This window comes from Phyllobates terribilis, unplaced genomic scaffold (genome assembly GCF_046119375.1).
Source record: "Phyllobates terribilis strain yellow unplaced genomic scaffold, ASM4611937v1 Scaffold_4__5_contigs__length_816908805, whole genome shotgun sequence".
NCBI classification, from domain to species: domain Eukaryota; kingdom Metazoa; phylum Chordata; class Amphibia; order Anura; family Dendrobatidae; genus Phyllobates; species Phyllobates terribilis.
This window is the reverse complement of record NW_027362764.1, coordinates 565,573,089-565,598,211: the sequence shown is the minus strand read 5'-3', so window position 1 is coordinate 565,598,211 and position 25,123 is coordinate 565,573,089. Positions and strand designations below refer to the sequence as shown.

Genomic DNA, 25,123 nt, shown 5'->3' with positions numbered 1-25,123 from the left:
CCATCAATGTGTCATCAGTGAGTCCGTTTTACCATCAGTGTGTCATCATTGTGTCCTTTTTACCATCAGTGTGTCATCAGTGAGTCCGTTTTACCATCAGTGTGTCATCATTGTGTCCGTTTTACCATCAGTGTGTCATCATTGTGTCCGTTTTACGATCAGTGTGTCATCAGTGTGTCCGTTTTACCATCAGTGTGTCATCATTGTGTCCTTTTTACCATCAGTGTGTCATCATTGTGTCCGTTTTACCATCAGTGTTTCTGCTTTTACCATCAGTGTGTCATCATTGTGTCCATTTTACCATCAGTGTGTCATCATTGTGTCCTTTTTACCATCAGTGTCATCAGTGTGTCCGTTTTACCATCAGTGTGTCATCAGTGTGTCCGTTTTACCATCAGTGTGTCATCAGTGTTGTGCATCAGTGTGTCATCATTGTGTCCTTTTTACCATCAGTGTGTCATCATTGTGTCCGTTTTACTATCAGTGTGTCATCAGTGTGTCCGTTTTACCATCAGTGTGTCATCAGTGTGTCCATTTTACCCTCAGTGTGTCATCATTGTGTCCATTTTACCATCAGTGTGTTATCAGTGTGTCCTTTTTACCATCAGTGTCATCAGTGTGTCCATTTTACCATCAGTGTGTCATCAGTGTTGTGCATCAGTGTGTCATCATTGTGTCCTTTTTACCATCAGTGTGTCATCATTGTGTCCGTTTTGCCATCAGTGTGTCATCATTGTGTCCGTTTTACCATCAGTGTGTCATCAGTGTGTCCGCTTTTACCATCAGTGTGTCATCAGTGTGTCCATTTTACCATCAGTGTGTCATCATTGTGTCCTTTTTACCATCAGTGTGTCATCATTGTGTCCGTTTTGCCATCAGTGTGTCATCATTGTGTCCGTTTTGCCATCAGTGTGTCATCAGTGTGTCCGCTTTTACCATCAGTGTGTCATCAGTGTGTCCGTTTTACCATCAGTGTGTCATCATTGTGTCCATTTTACCATCAGTGTCATCATTGTGTCCTTTTTACCATCAGTGTGTCATCAGTGTGTCCGCTTTTACCATCAGTGTGTCATCAGTGTGTCATCAGTGTGTCCGTTTTACCATCAGTGTCATCAGTGTTTTTCATGGATGGATAAAAAAATGAATGCGAAAGCTTCTCCTATCCTTTGTAATGTTATATACGGACAGCACACAGACTTTATATGGATGCCATCAGTGTGCTGTACGTATTTTTCACCGACTCATAGACTTGTACTGACCTTTTTCATTTGTTCTGCTGGAAAAAAACAGACATGTCTCCATGCGTTTTGCACAGACAAACTGTTCGTGGAAAAACTCAGACATGTGAACAGAACCATAAATTATAATGGGTACATGTTTTATCTCTGAAAAAAAAAACGGATACAACACATACGTCCAACAGGGATGTCTGAATGAGGCCTTGGACTGTTTTAAATACTTGGGATAGGCCATCATTATCTGATTGAGGGGGTTGCAACACCCTGAACCCCCGCCAGTCATTTGTTACCAGTGCCAGCTGGAGGTTCTCAGATGCTGCTAGAATACGACAGCTTTGTCATTTTTATAGTGCATCGGCATTTACACCATGTAAAAATATACCTCTGTATGGCAATAGTATAATAAATTATAATAATATACACCTATTATCCACCATTTTTTGCATTGGTATTTATACTGGGCACAACAGAGAAAATTCTAACTATATGTCTCTATATGCAATCACAGCACTTAAACAAAGGTTTTATAAATGCCTATGCGCCTCTATGAGAGTCCTAAAAAAATATAGAATAGATGTGAAAAATGGCTAAGCCCTTAGGCTTAGTTGAAGTTTTGCACTTGGACATTGTTTTTGTGAATCCATGGATGGATCTAAAGAACAAAAGCCTCTATTGCATTTCATTAAAAATAAACAGCAACAGAAATGGAGGGTATGAACTGGGCTTTAATCAAATCAGTGTCATTTGTAAAGGGATCCTTCCAGTTAATAAAAATACATAAGGTGATTAGACTGCGTCTGAGTGTCTGCCTCCAGTAGGCGTACACTCCCGAAAATGATGGACGTAAGCCTCGACGGGGCCACTGAACGGGCGCCTGAACGCAATGTGAAAGCCCCCTTACTTTCACAGTGAACTTTCAATTTACGAACGAGATTTCCAGTCATCTTAGAACACAAATTGCTATGAATTATTGAACACTTTTCATAATTTACAGCCCTTTGAGGACTGCTGCAAAATTACGTTGAAACATCTTAATAGTGTTGCCCATGCTGTACTATAAATGTATCCGCCTACAAAATGCATCAGAAAATGGCATAAACAGCAAAGTGTTTTACACTGCACTAAAGTTCTGATGTGGAAGATTGTCCTCAGTTGCGGGGAAAAAAAGGTAGTTTAAATGAGTGTCTGAACGTATTCATAATGAAGAGTTCTTTTTAGTTCACAACCCCCACATTCAGTATTTGAAAACAAGTTTTCACTGATGCCCAGATAGGTGATAACTTGCTGATCCATGGATGTCCAACACCAATCGGCAGATCAGGGATTTTCTATACTTGATGGAGAATTTTTATCCCAGTTACGAAATGGTGCCGCAGGTTGGACACCCGGATGCCGCTCCAATCATTCTCCATGGGGCTGCTGGAAATGGCCCTCAGCAGCATCATAGGAAATGAATGGAGCACAGGTTGCCAATGCTCACTTGCTGCTTCATTCTAGTGGTGGGGATAAAAGTTCTGCTCTGAGTGGTCCGACCCCACCAATCAACAAGTTATCACCTATCCTGTGTACTGAAGACAACTTGTTTTTACTGGACAGCTCCTTTAACACTTTTGCCAAACTCATTGACTCCATGAAATTTAGAATGACAAAAGTCAAGGATTATGGTGACTGCAATACCGAGAGAAGTTCTAGCAGTGGTTTAATGGATCGAGAAGGGTAATACAACCTTCATATACACTGTTAAGGAATTATATGACAAGATGAAGCAGGAGCAGGCAGTCAGATTGGGATGTGTTCATTTTCTTGCTGACATATTTTGCACTTTGGCATCTTTTGCTCAGAATTTGGGAGGCATTGAGAAGAGGTATCATTTGTGTAACACTTGAAGTTCTCTCTAGAAAATCACACCAATGAATATGTGAGTGGATGTCAAAGACGCACACAGATATTAGTTATAATCACATTTGTGTGAGCATCAGCAAGGTAGACAGCACTTAGCTGTCTCTTCATATGCACTCGTGACACTCAACTTGTGGCCGCAGAACTAGCAGAGGCTTCAGTGGGTTTGTCAGCACATTTTGTTAAAACCTACAATACATTTATTAGAACAGTAAAGAGCATAATGGAGTATGATACAAATGTCAAGTGTGGAGATTACGTAAAGCAGCGCAATCAGATTGCAGTCACTGCAGAGTGCAGTAGAATAGATAATTGAAATCGTGAGTCTGGATCCTTCGAACAACTTCAGTTTGTTATTAATTCTTAACCAAACCCCAATCCTCTTTTCCGTACCAAGAGGATTACGTGTTGCCTTTCTAGCTGCTCATCTGTAACTTTCTTCTTTAAATGTTAACACACCAATGCTGGTGTTACTCTGTATCAGATGTACTTTTATCATTTAAAGGGAATCTGTCACCATATTTTTTGTACTTCATCTGAGAACAGCATAATATAGGAAAAGAGACCCTGATTCCAGCGATGTGTCACTTAGTTTGCAGAGTGCAGCAGTTGTGATATAGTCAGAGGTTTTATATGTAGCATGTAGCAGAGCTCAGAAAGCCACACTACAGCTTTTAAGTACATTGTATGTTGACAGTGAGCTGCTATTTAGTGGTGGGCTCGAAGTTGGACCAGGATGCACGCGAGATGTAGTCCGACAGTGATAATCCTGCTGATCAAACACTCATTGTATTGAAACAACAGCACGCAGCCTAATAAGTGACACATCGCTGAAATCAGTGTCTCAACCCCTTCTTCATGCTGCCCTCAGATTACATAGCAAACACCTGCTAACAGATTCTCTTTAAAGCAAACCTTTCAGTTACTCCATGCTACCTTCTCTGAGGACATTGCCATAGTTATTTTTTAGAGGTTCCATTGGTGAACTCACACCTTACAGCCATGAAGCTTCAAAAGTCTCCATCAGTGTTTTTTTTTTGCATGTGTAAAATCTGACACATGAAGCAAAAACTGATAGAAAACGGTCTGGGTTTTTTTTTTGTGGTCATGAAAAAAAAGATCACTGATGTGTGAATAAGGCATAATTGGTTAGGACAGCTTGCCTTTAAAGGGTTTGGTCACTACTTTTTTATTGACTCCATGTGTGAGCATAGTTTTAGGGTATGTGCACATGTTGAGTATTTGCAGCAGACAGTTTGTGTTGGTAGGAGAAACGCTGCTTAAAATATGCACTTTTTTTATTCGTTTTTGTGAGCGTTTTTACTTGCAAACTGATGCAAAAATGCTGAAAGAAATAACATGCTGCAGATTTGAAAAATGCTTTGATGGGTCAAAACTACAAGGAAAAAATAAGCGTAATGTGTATGAGATTTCAGAAATCTTATTCACTCTGCTGGTACTGTAAAACGCTGCCTATTCCTGTGGCATATGCACAGCGTATGAACTAACCCTTACTCCATCCAAACCATCAGCATGATTGTGTTAGCCCTGCAAAAGAAGAGCCTGTTATTTTTTTGTGACCCCAAAGCTCTGCTCCAACAGCAAGAAATAGTGTTTTGAAGTCGTGTCTGGACGTACATTGGGGCGTAACAATGCACTTGTGGTTTCTCAGCCTCGCACTCTATCTCCTCCCTAGCAGCACCCTACCTTCTCTGATTGACACGTCCGTGGCCTTGTACCAGAGCAAACTGCTTTTTTATTGTCCTACAGATAAGAAGGCCTATATAAATGTATGTGTGTGTCTCATTGTTTCTCTATTTGCCCAAAAGGGACATATAATATCTTCAATAAAGTCATTCAACTATTTACTAATAATACCAGTTGCTACATTCACTGAGCCATAATTAATTCCTCAATCTTGGCTTCCTTGTGTTTTCTCATTGCAAAGAAAAAGTCAATTCTATTTCATTTCAATGACCTCATAAAATTATAGATTGATTCAGCTTGATGTTCAGAAACACCAACAGGGAAATATGATTTTCGTTCAGCCAGCTGATTGAGAATCAACACTTAAGACATGTGCCAATGCCATACCCCGCTCTGCACACAAATATCCTTCTTTGTTTCATCTTAATCACAGCCTGTGTTTCTTTGAACTTTTTTCTAAAGGCGTATAAACTTTTTCACTGCCATTTGTGTTATCAAGAAGCTTCGTCACAAATCAGCAGTCAACTTGTGAACCGCTCTTTTGAAATTTCTTTGGTCGCATTTCATCTCTTCTTAGACACTCTTAACCTTCATCTGCTGGAAAATTGCACTTCTGTATTTTATTTATAGGTTGGAAAGTAGTCTGCCAAGTCATTTCTGTGCTGATGTGAGCTTACAGAAAGAATTCTCTGTCATTATAGGGCTGATTCTACATATCCCCCGTGGTGTACCTATACCAATAGAGTTGTATGGAGTTTAGAATAATTGTAACGTCCTATGTACAGATATTGAAAATTAATTACAAAACCACTGTGCAAATGAAAGGCCACCTTTTGAAAAAAGTTTGTGCTAAAGCATACCTGTCATTTTAGGTAACTTTTCAGTGTGTGTCCCTGAGAAATAACATTTCTGGCTATTATACAACTTGTATCCTACATATTCACCAGTTTTCCCCCTTTGCAGACTTTCTAATTTTCAGTCTTTCTGAACCAGGGGCTGGAGACTAGCTTCTATAATGCCTTTTATATTCAGCACACAGAAACCTGTTTCTTTCGCTGTATAGTATATGTTCAGAAGTAGCAGCAGCAGCATGGACTACATTTAGCACCATTGATATGACTGTATTTGTATGTTTCTCAGGTCTCCACTCCCCTTTACCTCTCCATAGGGTACAATAGGAGGTGTAACCTGACGCCTCACTGTGCTGACAGACTTTCCTGCTTTGACCAAGACAGATCTAAGCTGTTTTTCACAGTGTATGATGAGTTCAGGAGGCGGGGGGGAAGTGGCTCATAAGTGGAGAAAGAAGTAGATTTCTCTAAACTAAGACAACCCCAGATCCAAAAAAAAGTTGGGAAGCTGTGTAAAATGTAAAGAAAACAAGAATATACAAGAATATCATGATTTGCTAATCTCTTATTTCCGTATGTTATGCACAACAGAACATAGAACACACATCAGAAGTTGAAAGTGAGACATTTTTCCATTTGATTTGAAAAAATTAACTCATTTAGTAATTGATGGCAGCAACACATCTTAGAAATGACGGGACAGGCTTAACAATAGGCTGGAAAAGGATGTTGGTGTATAGGAAAAAAGTTGGGGGTCAATTTTCAACTAAGTCACATGCCTGTTTATATAAAGAGCATGTTAGAAAGGCAAAGCCTCCCAGAAGCAAATGTGGTGAGAGGTTCACCAATTTGTGAACAACTGCATCTAGAAATTGTGGAATAATTTTAGTAAAATTTTCTTCAACGTAAAATTGCAAAGACTTTGCATATCCCACCATCTGTAGCACATAATATTATCAAAAGATTCAGAAATGTATTATAGTGTCATGCTAGCAAGTCCTCCAATCGCCTTTAAGTCACATCATAAACACTTGATAGACCCATAGGGGGACCATACTAATGCAAAGCTGGCATTGCATACATCAGTGTTAAAGGAAACCTGTCACCAGAAATAACGCTATTAACCTGCAGATATGTGGATAATCTGCAGGTTAACAACGTTATTATGCTGCCCGGCACCTGCACACAGCCAAATTCAGCGGGGAGAAAATTAACTCTATTTTCCCCGCCAGCATTCGGATTCAGTCATGGGGCCGGCTGTCAGTCAGGGCTGGGGGCACAGTTACAGTGGCTGCTCTGTATTCTCAGAGTGGTGACTGAACCCGCAGCCTCCTCGTGACTGAATCCGCGGGCATTTGGCTGCATGCAGGCGTCGGGCATCATAATAACACTGTTAACCTGCAGATTAACTGCATATCAGGTTAACAGCATTATTTCTGGAGACAGGTTCCCTTTAAAAGGGTTGTTCCATTGCAAAGATTATTACTCTATAGCCTCAATGACGTAAAACAAAATATGAGCTTACTCTCCCCCCCCCCAGAGTCCAGCGCTGCCTCTAGTGCTCCATTCTTTGTTGATTGACTGTAGCTAAGACATCACGTCGATGTAGAGTTGCTGAGCTCAGTGACTGGCTGCAGTGCTGTCAATGTGGTGTCTCCAGTGCATCTGATCAACAAAGACCAGATCAGCGGTGAGAGACAGCACTTGACCATGGTTTGTTTTTCTTCATCTCTTGGATTATGGGGTAAAAATATTTGAAGCAGGATAACCCCTTTAAATAGTAACATGCACCACATTTGTTGAGCGAAGCATGCCTCATAATAACATTGTACATCTTATCTGGCACAAATCCAGGTATACACCAGCTACGGACTGGTGTAGATTTTTTTTCTACAATTCACTTTAATTTATTGTGTAAATTATAGTAAATCTGTTGTCCCACAGTTATAATCATAGCATTTCAGAGCAGGTTTATCATTTATTTAAAAAGAAATAAAGCATGTCCAACCCATCTGTTCTGGAAACAAAATCTATTTTTTTTTACTACCGTATCTATTCTAAATTAAAGGAAGAAAGTTTTCAATAGTTAACTCGATTTGCAGTCCCTAATGAGAAAATGCTAGCAATAATTCTACCAAGCTATAAACTTTCTTAAACAAAAAAGTTACTATTGAGGGAATTGTGAAGCCTGGGTTCTGTTCACATCTGTCTGTTCAGAGCCTATGTCACAGATCCAGACAAACATATAAGACAAAATAATGCAGCCTGGTGCACCGTGGTAAATGGAAAGCACACAGACCTCATAACAGTCAGTGTTGGTGCCCTGCATGTTAGAGATCCATCACTTCTGATGAACAATACACTTAAGAAAGGCAGGTATGGACAGAGCCTTAAGCCGGTCATATTAGATGTCTGCCAGATGAAAGTTCAGCCGCCAGCAATATCGGCTATCTCTCCCGTACACAGGAGCGCTCGATTAACTTTTTGCTCCTGTGTTCTCTATGAGGAAGCTGCCGACAAACTTCTCTGTCAGCGGCTCATTTCCAGAAGAACAAAGCGATCAGCAGTGCGAAAGCATTCATTCCCGATCGACATCTCTCCTGACGATCAGTTGGCCGCCATTCCCATACACATTGTTCCCATACAAATTGTCGACTTATCCTGTCAATATCAGCGGGCATGTCAGACAGTCTATTATGTGGTGAATGACTTAAAGCTTAACATCTTCTCAGGATTCCCCTTGGAATGTGGTTCAGAAATGCTGAGGGATGGTAAGCATATGATCTCTGGCATAAAGAGAGGGTACACAATTTACAAAAATGTGTTTAAACCTTGTAACCTTTAGCTCAGTAGTTCTCAACTCCAGTCCTCAAGACCCACCAGTAGATCATGTTTTCAGGAATTCCTTAGTATTGCACAGGTGATAATTCCATCACCTGTACAATACTAAGGAAATCCTGAAAACATGATCTGTTGGTGGGTCTTGAGGACTGGAGTTGAGAACCACTGCTTTAGCTTGTTGATATTTTCCAGCAATTTTGGTTCTCAAGTCCTCAGACCGTTCTCTTCTCCTCTTTCTGTTCTCTATGCTTAGTGTGGCACATACAGATACACAATGCAAAGATTGAGTCAACTTCTCCCCTTTTTATTTGGTTTCACGTTTGATTTTCATATTACCCACAACTGTTTCTTGCCACAGACGAATTTGAACGAGCATCGCATTCTTGAAACAAAGTTGTTTATCACAATTTTGGAAAAGTGCCAACAGTTTTGTCCGGCCCATTTTTGGGGATTGTGTGAAATAATATCCAAATTGCCTTTGTTTTTTTTTGTGTTGTTCCAATACACACAAAGGAAATAAACGTGTATAACAAAACGTGTAATTGCAATAATTTTCTGGGAGAAATACTTCTTTTTCTGGAACAATTTCAAGGCAGCCAGCGCTTTCATCCATGACTGTATACTGAAGAATAGAAGAATGAGTACCCTTGTGCCAAGATAGAACAAATGACTAGTTTAATAATAGCAATCGCATACATACCTTAACCTTACAGCGCATGGGGCAGCAGTTGTGACGCAATCAGAGTTTTTAGATGTAGCATGTAGCAGAGCTCAGAAAGCTAACCCTGCCCACACCACAGCTTTCTGCATACATTGTCTATTGACAGTGAGCTGCTTATCAGAGGAGGGGGCGTGGTTGGAACAGGGTTCATGTGAGCTGTAGTCCCAGCAGTGATAATCTTGTGGTGATAAAACATTGTCTTGAAACAACAGCACACAGCCTAATAAGTGACACATCCCTGAAATCTGTGTGTCAGCCCCAACCTCATGCTGTCCTCCTATTACATAACAAAAACCTGCTGACAAATTCCCCTTTATTGTGTTTTTCTTTTTTTTATTCATTTGGTTTTATTGACACTTGGCAGATCATCCTCATCAATAGAAAAAAAGATCCTCAAAGCCATATGCAATTGGCATTGTTCCTAGTAATATAAAACAGGGAGTATAGACATAAAGGGAAGGATAGGAAGAGCAAGATGGATCAAAAACTAAAATGTGAGTGTAGACAAAAGTGCCTGAATATATATTTTTTTCTGAAACCTTTCAATAGTGAAAGCCTCTAAATGCCTGTAGAAGAAATTCTAATATAAGTAAATGTGAGGAATATATATCTGTGTTACCTACTATAAATGCAGAAAAGTGTTACAAATATGTGGCCAATCTTACTGTCAAAATAATTTCTACTTTTAAAATCCATTAGTGAGGTACAAGGCCATTTTCTGTGCCTGGAACCTAGAATGGTCTGTGAACGGCTGAGCGTACAATTGCGATGCACCACTTGTGTGGTCTATGTGAAATGTGTTTCTCTGAAAGTGGTGATCTCTTAAGCTAATGTATTATTTTCGGCTTATTCTGTTTTCAGGTAGCTGTACATTTGATGAGCCATTCCAGTCGTGTGGCTACAGTCAGTTGGAGCTCAGCGACCTGAAATGGGAGCAGATGAATACATTAAGGAGGCCACATACAGATTCTTGGATGCCGTCAGGTTTGTGAAACTAATTTTTTTTGTCTGTAAGAAAAAAGGCCAAGCTGAGACTTGTGAGATACTGGAAACAACCCAGCCAAAATATAGCAATGCGGCACGTCAGTACCACCCAAAGTGCTTGTGGATAACCGAAAGAAGTCTGTATATAAGGCCTTAATGTCACAGTCATTTTTCTTTTTTGTGATTTAATTTTTTCCTCTTTTTCTTCAAAGAGCCATAACATTTTTTATTTTTACACTGACATAGCTGTATGAGGTCTTGTTTTTGTGGACTGATTTGTAATTTTGAATGACCCCGTTAATGGGGTTGTCCACTACTTGGACATCTTCTGAATCCCTATATTCCCAATTTATAAAATAATAACAGCTATATTCATCTCAGGTGTGGGCGCCGTTCCAGCAGTGACAGCAGTGGCTTTCCTGGGGCTTGCATGACTTTATTAAGTCACGCGAGCCCTGCATCCAATTAGTATTCCTTTTACTCTCAATTTCTTTGGTCATAATTGACATCCAGAAGAAGTGAGAGCTATTGCTACTCTCTCACATCCTCCAGATATCTGATTTGTTTCAAGGAGGGGAGAGTGAAGCGGCTGCTTATTGGCTGAAGGGCTCGCGCAAGTCCCAGGAGAGCCAGTGCCAACACCGCCGGAATGGTGCCCGCACTGGAGGTGAGTATAGCTGTTATTATTTTAGAAAGGGGGAATATAGTACTTGCACATTTATTTTATTATTTACGGTAAGTGGTGAAAAATGTTTTTTTTCTATATATGGACCTGTTTTTTGCTTGGAGAGCTGACATTTCTAATGGCAACATCTTTTTTGTGCATACATTTTGAACACTTTTTATTGCAGACTCGGGAAAAATGTGGCAACCAAAAAGCAGAAATGTTTGCATTTCAAGTTTGTTTTTCTTTGTTTCCTATACCATTTAGATTAATGTTTTTCTACTTTTATAGATCTGACTTTTATTAATCAGCAATATTCAAAAAAGGGAAAAGGAAAGTGATTACAATTTTTATGTTTTTTTATTTTGTAATATTTTAAATACTTTTTTTGTACATTTTTCATTGTATTGTTTATTCCCCATAGGGGACTTGAACCTGTGTTTCTTTGATTGCTTATTCTATATACTGCAATACTATACTACAATAGGATTGCATTATATAGTGAAAAACAAGGTTTGAAGTGTGACCTGTGGCTAGGCTTCAAAAGAGTACTAAGATGGCAGTCGGGTGCCTTATGCAGGCCCTCAATTGCCATGACAAGCCATCGGTACCCCTCAAATGCATTGCCCCACCATGCTCACACCACCCATATGATGCTATCAGAGGTTAAGAAAGTAATTTAGGGCTTATTCACACATCAGTATTTGATTCGTATTGCATTATGTTTGAATGCCAAAACCAGAAGTGGAACTTACAGAAAAAATCTATAATTGAAAGACTGACTCCTGTTCTGTACTTTGGAGACACTCCTGGCTTTGGCGTACAAATACTGATCAAAAACACAGATGTGTGACTAAAGCCTTAAAACGTTAGCAGTAATTGGAGCAAGCTCTGGTCACTGCTGTTAGATGCACATGCCAGCTGTATAACACAGCTGGCACATACCTTGTGTGGAGCTTGCTCAGCTCCTGAATCCGCTTCATACACCCCCACCTAAACATGATGTAATATTATGTAGTGTGGCTGGAAGAGGTGAAAGTACCACTGTATATAGAGCATAGAATAACTGCGAAAATCCATATTTGTACGATGGAGCATCCGAAGTTTGTAGTTGGTGTTCCATGGAAACCAAACCCGCGTACCCTTTGTGCGCTGTGTACAGGGCCTCAGTCATTAGAACTGTCTACAATAAAACTGTGTGCGTTGCTCATAGCAATCAATCAGAGCTCTGCTGTCATCTTACCACAGCAGTGTAAGAAACGAATTAGGCCCCTATCTCTTCCCTGCCAGTTTACTGGTGGTCTGTGGAGGGCAGAAGTGTCATGTGAGGTTATCCAAAATGGAGTGTTGTGATAGTGGAGGCCCATGTACACAGAAATACACAACTGTTTCCCTGGTCAGATTTTGGACCTTTTTACTTCATGAATAAAACAGCATACATGGTTTAGTGTGGAACTAAAGTCACACAGGACACAAGGCCGGAGCAAAAAAATAAACCACCACATGTTCGAACACATATTGTTGCAGACACTCAAGAGAGGACTATAAGAAGCTGATTATCCCAGCGGACACACGTCAGCAAAACAACATGTCAGTGTCTACTGAAATTTGTTCACCGAATGTCTTTTGTGCAAGAATTAAAGGAAGGATAATGACAAATGTGTGGCTCATTGGAGTTGTGTCACGGGTTTACCACGACAGAGAGGAGCCAGAGGAGCAGAGCGTCTGAGTTCACGTACTCCTGCGTTGAACAGAAGCACTTCTCCCTCTTATTAAATGGTGCTGGTTTCTTTTAGCAGTGCAGGAGTTACGGTATGTGCGAATGTTAAGCATTTGATTGCAGAAATTTCTGCAACGTTTCTGCATCTTTTGGCAGCAAAAACTCTGCAGAAAAAACGTGCGTTTTTGGTGCGTTTCTTGCATGCTTTTTTTTAAGCTTTTTTGTACAGCATGAAATGCTTTTTGGAGCTAAATAAAGATATTTGAAAAAAGAAATGTGGGACATCACTTTAACCCTTGGATTACCATCGGACTTGAGGTGAGTACCGTATTTTTCGGACTATAAGATGCACCGGACCATAAGACGCACCTAAGTTTTAGAGGAGGAAAAGATAAAAAAAATGTAAGCAAAAAATGTGGTCATGATGCCCTGTTAAGTGTGAGGGGGTCTGCTGCTGACACTGTTATAGGGGTAATGTCCCCCAATTCTGTTAATATCCCCCATCCTGGTATATATGGCCCCCTCCTTCCTGTTATACGTGGCCCTCATCCCCATCCTGATATGCATGGCACCCCAAGCCACAATCCTGATATGCATGGCACCTCAATCCCCCATCTTGGTAAGCATGCCCCCCTCATCCCTCTTCCTGGTATGTATGGTACCTTCATTCCTCTTCCTGGTATGTATGGCACTCTTCATCCCTGTATGTATGGCCCCCCTCATCCTGGTATGTATAGCCCCCTTCATCCCTGTATGTATAGCCCCCTCATCCTTCATCCCTGTAAGTATGGCCCCCCTCATCCAGGTATGTATAGCCCCCTTCATCCCTATATTTATGCCCCCCCTCATGCCTCATCCCTGTATGTATGCCCCCCTTATGCCTCATCCCTGTATGTATGGCCCCCTCATCCTTATGCATGGCCCCCCTCATCCCGGTATGTATTGACCCCCTCATCCTTGTATGCATGGCCCCCTTCATCCATGTACAGTACAGACCAAAAGTTTGGACACACCTCATTTAAATATTTTTCTGTATTTTCATGACTATGAAAATTGTACATTCACACTGAAGGCATCAAAACTATGAATTAACACATGTGGAATTATATACTTAACAAAAAAGTATGAAACAAATGAAAATATGTCTTATATTCTAGGTTCTTCAAAGTAACCACTTTTTTGCTTTGATGACTGCTTTGCACACTCTTGGCATTCTCTTGATGAGCTTCAAGAGGTAGTCGCCGGAAATGGTCTTCCAACAATCTTGACGGAGTTCCCAGAGATGCTTAGCACTTGTTTGCCCTTTTGCCTTCTCTCTGCAGTCTAGCTCACCCCAAACCATCTCGATTGGGTTCAGGTCTGGTGACTGTGGAGGCCAGGTCATCTGGCGTAGCACCCCATCACTCTCCTCCTTGGTCAAATAGCCCTTACACAGCCTGGAGGTGTGTTTGGGGTCATTGTCCTGTTGAAAAATAAATGATGGTCCAGCTAAACGCAAACCGGATGGAATAGCATGCCGCTGCAAGATGCTGTGGTAGCCATGCTGGTTCAGTATGCCTTCAATTTTGAATAAATCCCCAACAGTGTCACCAGCAAAGCACCCCCACACCATCACACCTCCTCCTCCATGCTTCACGGTGGGGACCAGGCATGTAGAGTCCATCCGTTCTCCTTTTCTGCGTCGCACAAAGACACGGTGGTTGGAAACAGAGATCTCAAATTTGGACTCATCAGACCAAAGCACAGATTTCCACTGGTCTAATGTCCATTCCTTGTGTTCTTTAGCCCAAACAAGTCTCTTCTGCTTGTTGCCTGTCCTTAGCAGTGGTTTCCTAGCAGCTATTTTACCATGAAGGCCTGCTGCACAAAGTCTCCTCTTAACAGTTGTTGTAGAGATGTGTCTGCTGCTAGAACTCTATGTGGCATTGACCTGGTCTCTAATCTGAGCTGCTGTTAACCTGCAATTTCTGAGGCTGGTGACTCGGATAAACTTATCCTCAGAAGCAGAGGTGACTCTTGGTCTTCCTTTCCTGGGGCGGTCCTCATGTGAGCCAGTTTCTTTGTAGCGCTTGATGGTTTTCGCAACTGCAATTGGGGACACTTTCAAAGTTTTCCCAATTTTTCGCACTGACTGACCTTCATTTCTTAAAGTAATGATGGCCACTCGTTTTTCTTTACTTAGAATTTGTATTATGGCAAGAAAAAAGCAGCTAACAGTCTATTCAGTAGGACTATCAGCTGTGTATCCACCTGACTTCTGCACAAGACAACTGATGGTCCCAACCCCATTCATAAGGCAAGAAATCCCACTTAATAAACCTGACCGGGCACACCTGTGAAGTGAAAACCATTTCCGGTGACTACCTCTTGAAGCTCATCAAGAGAATGCCAAGAGTGTGCAAAGCAGTCATCAAAGCAAAAGGTGGCTACTTTGAAGAACCTAGATTATAAGACATATTTTCAGTTGTTTCACACTTTTTTGTTAAATATATAAATCCACATGTGTTAATTCATAGTTTTGATGCCTTCAGTGTGAATGTACAATTTTCATAGTCATGAAAATACAGAAAAATCTTTAAATGAGAAGGTGTGTCCAAACTTTTGGTCTGTACTGTATGTATGGCCCCCTCATCCTGGTATGCTTGGCACCCCATGATCCCCATCACGCTTCTCAGAAAAAAAATAAACAATCATACTCCCCTCCTCTCTCCTCCAGTGCTGTGTTCCGCTCTGTGCCGGAATAGTCACTGCTCCCCATGCACGGGACTGCGTTCGTGGGGAGCAGTGAGCATTCATTCTCCCTATTAGCTCGCATGCTGGAGCCGCAGCACGGCTCCTGTTGCGCTCAGCGGTCAGCGTGCCCGCTATTAAAGGCCATGAATATTACCACACCCATGGGAGGGGGGCCATACATAAAGGGATAAAGGGTGCCATACATACCAGGAGCCGCGCTGCGGGCACAGTGTGCCGATTATTAAGGAAAATTAAGCACAGTGGGCATGGGATTTCTATAAATCCCATCCACTGTGCTTGTACTGTAGGATACAGAGCAGGTGAGCTGCGTCCAAAACGCTGATAGTCCTAATCGTGGACACTGGCTAGATTACAGAGGGACGCCAGAACAAAATTGACGTAGGGTCCCCCTATAAAATCTAACTAGTGAAGGCTAACCAGACAGCTGTGGACTGATAATAATTGCCAGGGAAGGGGCCATGCATCCTGGCCCCCTCCAAGACTAATAATATCAGCCCTTGGACACCCCAGAAATGGCGCATCAATAAAATGCGCCAAATCTGTCGCTTAGCCTCCACTCTTCCCACTAGCCCTGGTGCGGTGGCAAGTGGGGTAATAGGGTTGGGGTTCATGTCAGCCTTTTATTGACAGCTGACATGAAGCCCAGGTTAGTAATGGAGAGGTGTCCTTAATGCTAGGGGTACTCTATCTACCACTGCTCCCTAGGTTATAGCGGTACCTTTTGAGCTGATTCCTATGGATCTGGTAGGGCTAATAGTGAAATTATCCCGGGGTCACCAACACATATTGGTCATGGTGGATTATACAACTTGTTACCCGGAAGCGATTCCTCTCTTTCATACCTGCGCAAAACTTATTGCCCGGGAGATATTGGCCATGTTCTGTCGCCTTGGGCTACCAAAGGAGATCCTTACGGATCAGGGGACTCCTTTTATGTCCAAGGTTACTAAATAATTGTGTAAACTGCTCCAGACCAAACAGTTGTGCACATCAGTCTGCCACCCACAGAGCAATGGTCTAGTAATAAGATTCAATAAGACCCTAAAATCTATGTTAAAAAAGGTGGTAGCTAAAAATGGGAACGCCTGGGATATGTTGTTGCCGTATCTAATGTTCACCATCTGGGAGGTACCGCAGTCCTCAACGGGGTTCTCTCCATTCGTAACTATTACATGGTAAACATCTCAGGGGCCTGCTGGACATAGCCAAAAATACATGAGAACAGGAGCCCACCCCTCATGAAAGCATTATAGTGCATGTGGCGAGTATGCAGGACCTGATTACGTCCATAATGCCCATTGTAAAGGAACATCTCCTGAATGCCCAGACAGCCGAGAGCCGAGGCTACAAAAGAAAGGCCATTGTTAGGTCCTTTAAACAAAGGGATAGAGTGTTGGTTCTGGTACTCACTGGAGAAAGTAAGTTCTTGGCAAGGTGGCAAAGCCCATATGATCATGGGGAATGTCTGGTTACAGAGCTGACTCCCGTCGCTCCTCCTATGGTCCCTCCGACACCGGCCCAGGAATAGGCGGCGAACGAGGTAAAGAATAGCGACAGTCTCACGAAACAGCAGCAGAATATGGACGTATTCTCAGAAATGCCCGGTCGGACACCTGTGATCCTGCATGACATTGTCACCGAGCCTCAGGTAAGGGTGTGAATGAAACCATACCGAGTGCCAGAGACCTGGAGGCAAGCCATCTCGGAAGAGGTAAAGAAGATGCTCCAATAAGGAGTCATTGAAGAGTCTAGGAGTGATTGGGCTAGATTTCAAAGCCGGATGGATCTTTACGGTTCTGTAACAATTTTTGGGAATTGAATGAGGTGTGAAAATTTGGATCTTTATTCAATGCCCTGGGTGTATGAGCTGATTGAGAGACTGGGGCAGGCCCAGGACTTCACGACGCTCGATCTAACCAAGGGTTACTGGCAGGTGCCTCTGACAGAGTCGGCCAAAGAAAATACCGCCTTCGTGACCCTAGAGGGTCTCTATCACTATGTCGTCTTGCTTTTTAGGTTACATGGGGCCCCAGCCGCAATTTCAGAGGCTGATGGACATAGTGTTAGAGCCCCATCAGAAGTATGCGTACTTGGATGATATCATCATCTATAGTAGCGACTGGCATACCCACTTGTCACATGTACAAGTCATAGTGGACTCTCTCAGAGCCGCGGGTTATCTATCTATCCCATATCTATCTATATCTATCTATCTATCTATCTATATAATGTAATGCAGCGATGTTCACACAGTGCAGTAAAGAGGCAGTGACACAGGTTAGTCCAACTTAAAAGTCTTTATTTTGGCAACTCACAGCAAAAAAGCAAATGTTATCCTCCGGATCGCAGCTGGATCGTCCAAACAGTCCTTAACACTCCATTGCTGTAGGCAACGACAACACCATATCTCCAGTGAGCGCGTCAGTGGCTTTGTTTTCCGTGGCTCTGGCCTGTTTTTAGTATCACACAGATCTGTGCTACAGAGAGCTCCTGCTCTCAAGCTTGCAAACCAAAAACTGACACACCTAAACCTTTACTGCAGGTTTAAATGGAAACCGTGGCCAAGGGCCACGTGTAAGACCGGGACTGGAGGGAGAGACCCATCCCACTACAGATCCTATAGATCTCTCCAAAAATAAAACCCCCAAAAATTTGCGATAGGTCTTGAGGAATCCAGGTATTTGGGGTACGTGATTGGTCGGGGAATTATCAAGCTCCAAATAAATAAAATCAAAGCCATTCAAAACTGGCCCCGGCCTCTCACTACGAAACAGGTGAGAGCGTTCCTCGGTATCATTGGATATTATAGACGGTTTGTACCTCATTTTGCTGGGAGATCAGCACCACTGACCGATATCTTAAAGAGACGGAAGTCGGTAAAGGTTTGGTGGAATCCTCAGGCAGAGGACGCTTTGCAGTCCATGAAGTTGGCACTGTGCGGACAGCCCATCCTTATCAATCCCAACTTTAGGAACTGGTTTAATAGTACAAATGGATGCCTCTGAGGTAGGGCTAGGAGCGGTTCTGTCCAAGAGGTGAACAGAGAAGAACATCCGGTCACCTACTTGAGCAGGAAACTTACCCCAGCAGAGAAAAATTATCACGTAGTGGAGAAGGAGTGCTTGGCCATTAAGTGGGCCTTGGAATCCCTACGCTAATATTTACTGGGGCAACAGTTCTGACTGGTGACAGACCAATCACCCCTGGTTTGGGTGAGAAATGCTAAGGAGAGGAATTCTCGGGTCACTAAATGGTTTTTGTCATGCAAAATTTTAGTATTTCAGTGGAACATCGAGCTGGGAAGTCGCAAGGGAATGCGGATGACCTGTCACCGATACCCTGTATGGTGACTGGTGTTCAACCCCACAGAGGGGGGGATATGTGAGACAGTAAGGGGAATCATATGCGAGGGCCATTATGTGTCCCCCAGGATGCGCATAGAGGTATATTGAGCCCACTGGAGTGCATTGTTATCACAGCCACAGCTGTGGTTACAATGCGAAATAAAGGTAAGTGTGGACTTTATGAGCTTTTATTTTTGGAGAGATCTATAGGATCTGTAGTGGGATGGGTCTCTCCCTCCAGTCCCGGTCTTACACGTGGCCCTTGGCCACGGTTTCCATTTAAACCTGCAGTAAAGGTTTACATGTGTCAGTTTTTGGTTTGCAAGCTTGAGAGCAGGAGCTCTCTGTAGCACAGGTCTGTGTGATACTAAACACAGGCTAGAGCCACGGAAAACAAAGCCACTAACGCGCTCACTGGAGATACGGTGTTGTCGTTGCCTACAGCAATGGAGTGTTAAGGACTGTTTGGACGATCCAGCTGCGATCCGGAGGATAACATTTGCTTTTTTGCTGTGAGTTGCCAAAATAAAGACTTTTAAGTTGGACTAACCTGTGTCACTGCCTCTTTACTGCACTGTGTGAACATCGCTGCATTACATTATATAGATAGATAGATATAGATAGATATGGATAGATAGATAGATAGATAGATAGATAGATAGATAGATAGATAGATAGATAGATAGATAGATAGATAGATAGATGGGTAGATAGGTAGATAGATGGGTAGGTAGATTTCCTGATAGGCCCAGAAATGAAGTTCTGATATATCACATAAATTTAGAATGATTAGAAGTCATCTTAATTAGGAATTGTCCAGAAAAATGAGAGCGATTTTCTTAAACATATGAGTAATTTATGTCAAATAGCAGTTGTACTGGAAAGTAAATGCCATTGCACCCCCTTTGGCACCAGCATATGTCACTCAAATATCTTCCACTTCATCAATCTGTCACAATGACTACATAGCTTCCCTAATAAGAAAAAGTATTTGAGAAAATACATATTTTCAAGCGTCAGGTTGTAGCCCAGAAAAATTGATATATGACATATCAAATAGGAATGTATGTGTGAGTGAAGCAGTAAATAATGTTTATTATAGAAGCTAGTGGTCTCCAACTTGTAACTCTCTGGCATTTACAAAACTACTTATCCCAGCATTTATTGATAGTACAGCTGTTGGAGTATGGTGAGAGTTGTGTTTGAGAACTTCAATAAACAGAATTGGTCTCACACCTGTACAGAATAAATGATTAGTATGACGCTATGGCCAACAAAAGAAATCAAAATCAGTGAAAAATACAATCATAGCAGTGCCTTTTAAGTCATTTCTTGTTAGCTTTTGCTACATCTTTTGGCTTCATTCATAAAGTATGTACAGAATCAGAAAATATTTAGTGTATGTATAGGAGTGCAAGTATTCTTAGATACATTCATTGCTGGATTAGTAATCGTCCGGGTAACCCTACAGTGTTTGATGCAAAAGTGCCAAAAATGACCTGACGTCATTGAGTCATGTGACAAGTCACGCGACTGCTGACGTCGGGGGTCGCGTGACCTGTCACATGACTCAATGACGTCATCGCAGGTCCTTCACACCATCGCGAGACACCGGGGAGACCGGACGGAGCGGAGAAGGAGACCGAGGGCCATCGGAAGGTAAGTATAATCTTTATTTTTTATTTTTTACCATTCTTATTCTTTTTTTTTAACTATTACTTGGTCACACTATATAAATCCATGCCGGTTGCATGGATTTATATAGTGTGAACAAGTTGTCAAGCACTTTTCCAAGTGATGCTAAAATCGCTTGGAAAAGCGCTTGATAACCCGCATGCAGAAATGCATGCAAAAACGCGTGACAAACGCTTCTAACTGGCGGGAAAAGCGCATGTAAAATCCGCATGCGTTTTTCCTGCCAGGGAGAAGCGGAAAAAATATGCTGCATTTCTGCATCGTGGGAAAATAGCCTTAATCATGAATGTAACACTGATGCCATCCGTGTGCTGTCTACAATTTTCTTGGACCCATAGTCTTGTATGGATAATTTTGATCCATTCGTGGAAATAGATTATAATGGTACATGTTCTGTCAGTGGAAACTAAGGACATGTGAAAAACAGACATCTGAATGAGACCTAAGACGGACAGTTATCCTTTATTAATTCTTGTATATGGTGCAATAGCTTTTATGTACAACTATGGGGAAACTGCTGTTTATGCCTAATGTAAGTTGTAATGGTTCTACCGCACACGTAGATGGGAAACATTTTCCATACCTTGTTTCCTAAATAAAATATTCATTTTATGTATTACGTGGAAATGGAACAGCGGTGATTACAAATTGCTTTTAGTGCTCTGACAGTAGAAATGAGATCATCTAGATGCATGCCTGCATGCTGTGTCATATCGGTTTTTGCATAGCATGAAGCCACGGTTGAGCAACATGTCAATATATCATCTGATAAACAGCAGTCCCCTTCCAACTTTGTAAACTGGATCTAGGGCCCTGGTGTCTGCTCCTGTACTGTGTGACATTTGGTTTTAGTCTTCCAGTCAATATTTCATCTCACAACATAGATACTTATAATTATTTCAGTCCATCACACGAACCTCACGTGCAAATCAATGTCTTTACTAATGCATCTGACTCTATGAGCTGTAGCAATCCATGATCTCTTTACAGATAAAAGTTTCAGAAGTTTCCTTATTGATCTATGTTGATGCGTTTGAGAAGAAGCATCAGCCAGAAAAAGCCAAATGCTTGTTAGTTTTGTTTATTAGAGTGTACTGCCAACACATTCTGCCACAATGTACAGAGATTGTTATCACTCACATTTTTCAGGCTTTTAAGAATAATGACAAACCTTTAAAGGGGTTGTCCTCTTACAACAAACTTTTTTCTATAGGCTCAGCTACCTGTCAAAAAGCAAACTGAGCTTTAGTTCTCTTCCTGGATCTAGTGCTATGTCTCTGCCGCTTCCCCAGTCTCCATTGTTTGGTAGCAGTGGTGACATTGACAGCGCTGTAGCCAATCACCGAGCTCAGTGGATCTGCCAATGTAAATTACATGAACCATTGATCAAAGTGATTGACTGAAGGGTCATTGCCGTGATGTTATGGCTGCAGCCAAACAACAGAGATGAGGGCTGCAACAGAGACACTCAGTGAGAGTATGGGTATGTAATGCTCAGTTTGTTTAATGTTTTTACAATAACTATGGAAAAAAGTTTGTTAAAAGGGGCCAACCACTTTCATACAAGCCGTCAATACTATATCAGTGGAGGTATGTTTCTTAGCACCCTCACCAGTAAGCTTTTTAAATTGGTTGACCTACTCCTGCACGTGCTTCATACTCTTCATAATTTGCGTGAGGCGTTACACTGATTCACACTTGCATCACTTACATGTGCACTGTGCTTCTTTAAAATGAACTTATGAGAAAAACAATATTAGAGTATTAACCTGCAGGTAAAGAAAAGATGTTTGTCTGAAGCAATGGCATACACAGACAGAAGAAGGCCTCTGTGCAAGAACAATATATGGGTCCTCTGCAGTCCAATAGCTCATCATAATGCCGAATTATGTAATGATTCATATAATGCCCAGTATCTGGGGTATGTGTATATGGGTGTATTGGACTAAGGATTGAACAGGACACTCAGTAACTAATAATGCAAACAGAGAAAAAGAGAGGAACTGAGATAATGGTCATGGTACAATAAGCAATACCCGGTGTGCGAACTCCCCTGACAAAGGTACTCTGAAACGCGCGACGGGGTTGGCGAACACCGGGAATCCTGCTGTTTATATTATTCAGGTATTAAATTCTCTTCCCACCATACCTCTTATTAGTCTGCTTTATCTGTACCATGGTACGGTTTGTGGCTTGGCACTTACTCCTAGCAAATTTAACATAAATGATGCATTCATATTTTAGTGTTCCACAGGTCCCTTACCCTATGAATCTACATATTTAGATTGAATTATAAGATTCAGCACACTATAACAGGTACTCATTGGCATTTGCACAATCACACTTTATATTAGCTTAACCTACCTGTTTTTTTTTTTTGCATTTTTTACTAATGAAAATATATTTTGTGTATTGATCCATGTCAGTGATCTGGTACATATGAGTGACATGGACATGCAATACATAATGGATTTACCATATGTGTACCATACCTATATATATATATATATTGAATTATTACATTGCATGTCAGGAGATATCTGATATACTACAATTCGGATGTATGTATGTACGTCTACACAGCAGGTCGTATTTTACAAATTGCACTTGTTTTTTCAATTTTATGTTTATGCGCCACCTTTCTGCTATGTTGCAAATTCATTGCAAATTCCTTGATTAATTTGTCATTAAATAAAAGTATTTCTTATCGTATCTTATGACCATTATCTCGGTTCCTCTCTTTTTCTCTGTATTCTTTATATACAAGTGCAATTATGTCAACTATATCCACAAGCACTATAATCACATCTACTGATCCTGTAGCGACATCCTGCTCTGCACATTCACATGCTGTGAAGCAGGACATCACTCACGCATCCTTGGGCAGGATGATAACGATGACTAGTCACTGCCACGGCGCCACCTCGATGACTGCAGGGAGGATATACCATCATTTTCTCCCTGCAGCTAAACATCCCCATAGACAGCCGCATATCTTTGGAACGGTACTTACCTTAGGGCTCACTTTAACCCCTCATGGATTTTTGAAAGATTCAGCCTCTTTTAATATTTTTCGGAATGTAAAATGTGCAGTATGGTGGCACTTTGTTTTTCATTAAAAAATGTTTGTTTTTTTTTGTTTTTTTTTACAGTATTTTGTTTTCACCTTTTACCATTTGCAGAATGTTGATATAGGCCTCTATTCATCTCAAAGAGGCTAAGGCTGCGTGCCCATGCAGCGTTTTTCAAGCGTTTATGCTGCGGAATTTCCGCAGCGTAAACGCTTGTTAAACGCTAGGTAATCCGCACCCCATGGTCCCCAAGGGGATTCCGCATGTTCTATGCACATGCTGCGGATTTTTCCGCTGCGTTTATGCTGCGTACAAAAATCCACAGCATGTTCATTAATTTTGCGGAAGCGCAGTGGAATGGCCACCATTGACTTGCATTGAGACGCATAGAATCCGCATCTGTACATTTGTACAAGCGGATTTTATGCGTCTCTATGTGCGGATGGTACCCAGTTCTGGAGGAGAGGAGACTCTCATCCAGACCTGGGTACCATTGTACCTGTAAAAAAAGAATAAAATAACAAATAAAGTTTATACTCACCTGTCCGGCGTCTTCTCTCTGCATGCCGGCATCGCTGAAGGACCTTCGGTGACGTCACAGTCATGTGACCCCAGGCCCTTCACCGCTCTGTCTCGCGAGATGCCGGCAGCCAGGAACCAGCCAGGAAGCAGCGCTGCAGCACACGCCGGGACATCGGGGGTGAGTATAGCTTTATTTTTTTATTTTTACGGTCACACTATATAAATCCATGCCGTTTGCATGGATTTATATAGTGTGACCTAGTTGTCAAGCACTTTCCAAGTGATGCTATCGCCTGGAAAGCGCTTGTCAATCTGCATGCGGAAACGCATGTGAATCCGCATGTATTCCGCATGTATTCTGCAGGAAAAACGCATGCACAATCTGCATGCGTTTTTTCTGCCAGGGAGATGCAGAAATGCTGCAGAAATGTTCTGCTTCATTTCTGCATCGCGGGCACATAGCCTAAAAGTTAGGCTGGCATCCATCACTCTGCTTCACTTTCCTATAAAGTAGGCCTTAAGAAAAAAAATGAATATATATATACAGTACAGACCAAAAGTTTGGACACACCTTCTCATTTGCAGATTTTTCTGTATTTTCATGACTATGAAAATTGTACATTCACACTGAAGGCATCAAAACTATGAATTAACACGTGGAATTATATACTTAACAAAAAAGTGTGAAACAACTGAAAATATGTCTTATATTCTAGGTTCTTCAAAGTAGCCACCTTTTGCTTTGATAACTGCTTTGTACACTCTTGGCATTCTCTTGATGAGCTTCAAGAGGTAGTCAACGGAAATGGTCTTCCAACAATCTTGAAGGAGTTCCCAGAGATGCTTAGCACTTGTTGGCCCTTTTGCCTTCACTCTGCGGTCCAGCTCACCCCAAACCATCTCGATTGGATTCTGGTCTGGTGACTGTGGAGGCCAGGTCATCTGGCGTAGCACCCCATCATTCTCCTTCTTGGTCAAATAGCCCTTACACAGCCTGGAGGTGTGTTTGGGGTCATTGTCCTGTTGAAAAATAAATAATGGTCCAACTAAATGCAAACCGGATGGAATAGCATGCCGCTGCAAGATACTGTGGTAGCCATGCTGGTTCAGTA

General features: G+C 41.7%; 1 protein-coding gene across 5 annotated transcripts in view; it reads left to right on the top strand.

The window, feature by feature from the left end:
- Positions 1–25,123, top strand: part of PTPRM (protein tyrosine phosphatase receptor type M) — an 810,930-nt gene that overhangs the window by 163,890 nt on the left and 621,917 nt on the right. For all 5 annotated transcript variants that reach the window (XM_073679060.1, XM_073679055.1, XM_073679056.1 and 2 more), the window contains exon 2: positions 10,119–10,241. In XM_073679060.1, the coding sequence (XP_073535161.1) occupies positions 10,119–10,241 (123 nt within the window). The remainder of the gene's footprint in view (positions 1–10,118; positions 10,242–25,123) is intronic.